General features: G+C 36.1%; 1 protein-coding gene across 1 annotated transcript in view; it reads right to left on the bottom strand.

Annotated features, from left to right (window-relative positions):
• Window positions 1-6,818, bottom strand: part of LOC104271262 (adenylate kinase 9-like) — a gene marked incomplete at its 3' end in the record, with an annotated part of 23,890 nt that extends 17,072 nt beyond the window's left edge. Inside the window, exons 1-4 of the mRNA XM_009865879.1 lie at window positions 6,702-6,818; window positions 4,526-4,589; window positions 1,139-1,191; window positions 961-1,057 (exon numbers count right to left, since the gene is read on the bottom strand). Coding sequence (XP_009864181.1) covers window positions 961-1,057; window positions 1,139-1,191; window positions 4,526-4,589; window positions 6,702-6,818 — 331 coding nt within the window. The remainder of the gene's footprint in view (window positions 1-960; window positions 1,058-1,138; window positions 1,192-4,525; window positions 4,590-6,701) is intronic.
• Window positions 6,819-7,068: the final 250 nt, after the last annotated feature.

Below are 7,068 nucleotides of genomic sequence, written 5' to 3'. Positions count from 1 at the left end.
CCTGCTGAAAGCCTCCTTAAGCATTTCAACGATTATATTAAGATAATAGTTACTAATCAAAAAGTAGTTAGAACTAGAAAATACTAAAAGTTGGGTTGGAGATGAGTTCTAGTTGATAGAATAACCTACATCTTCACTATTTTTCCTATTCCTGGCCAATTAGGGGTTTCTGTAATACAGAAAACGGCTACAAGAACCAAACTTTTACCAACTTTATAGTCATTATTACAGTCTCTGTGGTCAGCACCAGAAAAAAGAAACTACAGTTTCTTTTAATTTTTTTTCTACTTTCTCTTTGGGAAAGCAGTTTCAGACTCTAGCAGCACTAGTCTTAACAGCCTCAATTAACATAATCTTTCTTCAAAAAGATGGATTATTACCAGTTAATACTATTTTCATCTAACTTAGTGACAAAATGCAAAAGGAATAAGCAATGTTGTTAGTAGAAAAAAGAGTGTAGTGCTTTGCATTTTCAATAATCTGATTTCCTTCTTTTTCATTATTTTAAATGTTTAAAATATTTTTACTGGTAGGTTGGGTTTTGTTGTTGTAGAAAATCACAGAATCATAGAAACACCAAGGTTGTAAAGGGCCTTAAGATCATCAAGTCCAATCTTATAGAAGTATTCAAGAAAAAAATAATCTGTATTTTAAATCCTGAAGCTTGTAGAGCCAGGTAAGATTGTCAAACAAGAGTCACAGCAACACTTAAAATCTGGGGCAGATTCATTTTTTCAAAATTAATACAACATAGGACTGGTCTGATACTTTCTTATCTTCCATATTAGTAAATTAATCCCTAAATACACTCTCAGTTTATGGATATTCCACAACTCAAGGAGCACGAGAAAAAGTGCCACTACCTAATATGAAATAAATTACATTTGAGCACTAATGGATGTGAAGTGTCAAAATTATAGCTAGCTCATTCTAAGAAGCTTAGGCTATAAATATACTTACCAAAATGAGCAACTTCTGGTGACTCAATCTTTTTCAGAATCATTTCTGTAACCAGTTCTTCAGAAATACTTTGACCTTTAAAAAGCAACTCTTGACACTAAGGTAAAATGCAAAACATAGTCTTACATAATATGTATTTGTCAAGAACGTGACAAAACTCATTAGATTAGACCTTTACCTGAAGCCCATATTCTGTTTCTTCACGAATATTCATTTGAATAACTTCCAAAGCTGAGGAAGCACATCAGACAAAATGAAGTCAAAATAATTAATACAAAATATTGTATATACAGACATGTACATTCACGTACATACACAGGAACACACATGTGGTCCAAGCAACCAGACTATTTTTGAATGAACAGCCATTATATGCATAATGAAGTGCCATTGTTACATTTTGTTCATCCAGAACTTGGTGCTTTCTGGGCAGATGTTTTTCCCTAGAATTTCACATTACAGATACTACAGAAAAATGCACAACAGCAGCCTTGCAGGATTATGTTAATCGTCGGTAATTATTTAAAGTACCAATTTAGATGAAATTAACATTACTGCCTTGTAATCCAGAGATGAGTATTTGATCTTAAACATTTCCCAAACTTTAAAAGCAAGTTTTAGAAAAAGAACTGTTTAGACACACAAAACCATCTGCTGTAAAAATAAAAGCCCTAAAACCCTACTCCTTATATAGTCTAATTATCTAAAATTAAATAAATACTTAATTTGACACCCATCGGATTCAAAGACCTGCCCTCTGTCTCTGTGGACAGTGACATCCCAGCAGGATCAATGATCCTGGAAGTCTTTTACACTTCTCTACCATTGAAATAAGCAGACACTTAACAAAAGGTTTCAAGAGTGACCCTTATGGCTACATCCATATTATCACTAAACCAGGCCAGAGAAAGGTCCTGAAGCCAAGTGGCTTCATTAAAATTTTTCTTCCCAAAACACAGTGGCTGTTTTCAAACTGTTCCTACTAGTAATGCAGTCTGTTGCCCATGCTATCCTTCATACCATGAATGGAAGTTCAGGAGAGCAGTATTTGCCATGGGCCAAAACTGAGGGAATGAACTAACAAACAATAGAGACAACTGAAAATCGGCGTTGTACGTGTATCCTGGCCCTGCTTTATTTATGGGTGTTGATTTATTCATCGGATAAATGGATAGAAAAAATGTTGTCAAATTAAAAAGACTGTGAACACCTTTCCTATTTAATACTTCTCTGTTTTGAATTATTTTTTAAAATAAAAAATATCTTGCAGGATAAGACGATTAGAAGCGTTGGACATACTAGGAAAAGCCAAAAGAGCTGGCCATGTTCAGTCTGGAGGAAACAGGACAGCCCTTACTGCTGTCTAAAACTACATACTGGGAAGGTACAAAGACAGAACCACTGTCTCACAGAAATGCAGACAGGACAGGAAGCAACAGACACAAGTAGAAACATAAGAAATTCCAGTGGGGTAACTAGGAAGCAATTTTTCATCAGGAAGGTGGTCACACGTTGGAAAGCGTTGCCCACAGGGATGGTGGAGTCTCCATCTTTGGAGATATTCCAGACTCAGCTGGACACAGCCCTGAGCAACCTGCTCTAGTTGATCCTGTTCTGAGTGGAAGGTTGGACTCAATGACCTCTGAAGGTCCTTTCTGAGCTGAATTTTTCATGTTTATGTATGCTTAATTCTTTGTATCTTTTTTGCTGTGGAAAATGAAGAAAAATCTATTAGCAAAAGTTGAAGGAAGGAGTGTGTGCACACATGTGGGTACACTAGACAAGAGAAGATTAAAAGAAATTTGAGCAAAAGAAGTACAAATCTACTAGAAATACATGAAAAATTACATGAAAATGTAATAAGTGAAATTTACATCAGTCATTAAAAGTAACTTTCTAATGGCAAAGACTGTGTTACAGAGATAGACTACCTGAAGATTTTTAAAACCAAATTTGATATATGTTTGTCAATAACAGTTTTAATACATTCAAACTGGCTAAAGTACATTCCTAAGGTCCCTTCAGTTTCGATCTGATCTATGTTTTGGACAAGGTATCATTTTTTTGTTAGACAATCTTATGAATTTAAAATTCTATATTTACATAAGTCAAAAAAGCACTTCATCAAAAAATAATTTTACCATATTATAATTCCACCTCTTCAAAATAAGATAAAGACACTTATTTGATAAATAACCTTACCTATTCACAGGAATATAACGTGTTACACTATCCACTAGAGGGCTTTTATAAAAAGAATAAAAAATACCATACATTTAAAAGAAAAAAAAAATATTTAAGAGTTAGCTCATAATCAGAAAAATTGTACACATATATACCATAGAATCAGATTTATAATTTAATATCCCCAAAGAGGCACTCAAGAAATTGTTTCATAGTTAAGGTTATTGTATGCTTTCTTTTCTTCCACTTAAAAAGATTATATTAGCCTTCAAACTGGTAGGACAAATCTGGTGGAGAAGTTCTCCTTTTTCATAAAACTTAAGGGAATAAATCAAGATTTGTGAATTATAATGTCACAGATACAAAAATATTACCAGAGCTTAAAAAAAATATGGATTTTAAAATATTATTTTAGTGTCTCATTACCCTCATAGTGAAGATTTTCTTCCTAAGAGCTAATCTCTTAGGTTTGAAACCTTTACCTCTTTACTGTCACTAGACTCCCTGACAAAGAGTCCCTCCTCTTCTTTCCTGTAGGCCCACTTCAGGTACTGGAAGGCCACTATAGGGTCTCCCTGGAGCCTTCTCTTCTCCAGGCTGAACAGTCCCAGCTCTCTCAGACTGTCCTCACAGGGGAGGTGCTCCAGCCCCATCCTGATCATCTTTGTGACCCTCCTCTGGACCTGCACCAATAGGTCCATGTCCTTCTTATGCTGGGCCCCCAGAACTGAATGCAGTACTGCAGGTGGGGTGTCACCAGAGCAGAGGGGGAGAATCACCTCCCCTTGACCTGCTGGCCACGCTTCTTTGATGCAGCATGAATATCTTGTATTTTACTATATGCATGGCAGGAGAGATTAACTACATCTTCTGAAATAAGCCATCAGCTATTTTTGTTTTAGAAATTTGAAAGTACCAACTCCCATTCCTTCCATTATTACTTATAGTGATACAAAAGCTACACTTCTATTTCCTGGAGCATGTCACCCCCTTATATTAGACACTGCACAAACAGAAAAGAAATATCCTCCTGTTTTTTCATGGTCTGTATTGGAAAATCTCTGTGGTCTCTGGAGTTGAATGAGTTGCCTCCACGTGAACAAGAAGGGTCACATGAATCACTTTAGAGGACTGGGAATAGAATTTGATTATTTTGTATTATGTATATCCTCTTCTGAAAAAAACCCCAACAACACATAAAAAAATCTAAGCCTTTCTATAACTAAAGGGCCATTTTTCAGCAATTGCATTTCTGGCAAAATGGTTACTTGTTCCTTATCCGTAGTCTTTACTGCAGTCAGGCAATTACAAACAACAGTATGGATATTCTAACCCAAAAGACATTATCAAGTCAAAGCAACATTTCAGATGGTATGTTTACCTTCTATGAAAACGCATTTCCATATTTGTGCTAGTTTTCTTGCTAATGTTTTCTTTCCAGAACCCTTAAAATGAAAAATACACATTTAAAAGAAAAAAGAGACAGCAGGAAAAAAATCCAGACATATTACACAATAAAGAATATATTTTCATACGATAAAAACAATTAAAAGCTACTATCAGGATTAGGTCTCTGAGTTATGCACCGGGCAAACACATTCTTTTAATCCTATCCTCTATTTTATACTGCCTGGCATTGTTAATGTACTGTTACTGCCCTTTGCAGTTAATTATCTCTAACGTAATAACAGTGAGTTTATTTCTGAGTAACTTTATCTGAAACTCAGCTATGATTTGGCCATAAATTCCTATGAGAAACTCTTTAGGACAGAAATTTATTATCTTCAGTCTCAAAGCACATTACAATGCAAACTTGTTCAGCCATTTCTGAGTAAGATACAGAGAGATAGTATTCTTTGACAAAAATAACAAATACAAAATTAAATGCCCTCGGTAGTCCACAAATTTAGTTTAGATACTGACAAAATGTTTATTTGATCACTTACATGAATACTGAGGAACAAACATAACCAAGAGTAATGAGGCTTCCAAGAGTACAGCCACCTGAACAGGATTTTGCAAAACTCACCATCTTCTGCTACGTTTTTTGTTTTAAAGGCACTACGCTTTTAACATCAAATGTATAACTTAAGTAAGATAGATGTTCTACATATCAGTAATATAAATAAAAGATATTATCATAAAAATAGAATAGTTAACTCTCTGTCCTCTTGGCCAGACCTGTGCAATTTCAACCCTTCGTTAAAATTTGTATTAATATCAAGCATGCACTGAAGGCAACATTATCAATTTCTTGTATTCTTTTTGCATTGTTTTTCACGGAGTATTTTATTCTTATTTGGTCTGTAAAAATGGAAAGTCACCTTTCTCATATAAGGTTAGAAATAGGTTGTTTGTTTAAAACTGAGTCAGCCCATTGTAGTTTTTTACTGAGCTGAATGCACTCTTTCAAGTCACACAGTGACCATAAGGTGCAGTTGTGGGCTCTCACACAGTCTTCCTGTGGTGTTTGCATCTCATCCACTTGCAGAACACCACCCTGTCTCCTTTCTCAGTTTGTAAAGACTTGCAGTCAAGCCTCACCCAGCATCTGGAGCCAAGGAGCATTGAAATAATGCAGACCTGTGTAAACCCTAGGGACTGGGAGCCTTTCAGCCTGCTGGAAAGTCTTAGAAGAAAGGAAACACGGCTGCATTTTAGCACTATGTCCTTTTCCCATGATATAACCCACCATCGTCATGTGACAATGTCCCAGCATACTGCACCACACAGGATGGCTCTACATTAGTATGCGGTGTGGTGCAAAGAGGGACTGAGTCTTGATTTGGTGGGACAACTGGCATTGAAGTTTGGCTTGATCGCCAGTTCTAGGTGGGAGAAGCACCTCTCTACCTGGTAGGGAGCAGAAAGCAGATTCCCACGTGGTCATTTTGGGCTCTGTTGTGGGACCCAATGGAATGGCACACAAAGGCAGAGAGCAAGCTCCTAGAGGACCTTGTGTTCACATTGGAAGTGCTGTGCTCTGATGGCACCTTTCATGGGCAACAGCGATGTTTAAGGGGAAAGCAGCTTTCAGGCAACAGTGGTGTGTTTAAATGCATACCAGATTCAGTATAGAGATAAGGCAAACTTGCTCCAAAAAGGAATCTCCTACAGCAAACTAAGGCATTAATGTAAAAGCACCCACAGGGTTTCCTGTATTTGAGAAAAAGAAATCCAAGAAGTATAGGATTACAAAACATCAAATTTTCCTAAGTAAAGCAGGTCATAAACTGGGAAGAAGAGAGACTTTGAATTACAGTTAAAATACAGTACGTCTCCTTACCAGAACACCTTGGTGGATTTCAGTTATTCCCAAATATATGACATATAATTATGTCAAAGTGTTAATATTAAAGTAACTGGTCACTCAGGCCAATTTTTTTTCTCATTGAATGAGATCAGAACCTTTACCATATCATGCAGGATTTGCAAAGTTGAAAAGATAAAAAAAGTAGGTCTGATCTTTTTGGCAGTGTCACTAAACTAATGTTTTGAAAGGAAGAGCAAAATTTTTAGCAGAATATCTGAAAGAAATCTTCTGTCAGATATCTTACTGGCTTTCCAAGGATAATGAAGCAAGTGGGCTTGGACAGTAGAAAGGATTTTTCAGCTTCATCTTCATCAAAGAAGTCTGCAAAGGGCTGAGCTTGCTTTTCCTCTTGGGAAGCCATGTATTAACTAAGACTGGGAGAAAAAAAAACCCCACTTGTTATAAAATACAGCAGATTACATACACGTAAAACAACACTTAAAAATGGAACTAAATAATAAAGTGATACAAGGCAAATTGCTTTGTAAGAAAAACTGTTATAAGAAAAAGCATTTAGAGACTATACACAATTCACCCACTACTAACTGAAAAGCTGCTTCTGAAAAAAAAAGGGGTTGTTGGAACTACCCCATGTCACCAGCTGCAACTGG

Source organism: Apaloderma vittatum, unplaced genomic scaffold (assembly GCF_000703405.1).
Source record: "Apaloderma vittatum isolate BGI_N311 unplaced genomic scaffold, ASM70340v1 scaffold19403, whole genome shotgun sequence".
Lineage (NCBI taxonomy): Eukaryota > Metazoa > Chordata > Aves > Trogoniformes > Trogonidae > Apaloderma > Apaloderma vittatum.
This window is presented reverse-complemented; position numbering and strand designations above follow the sequence as displayed.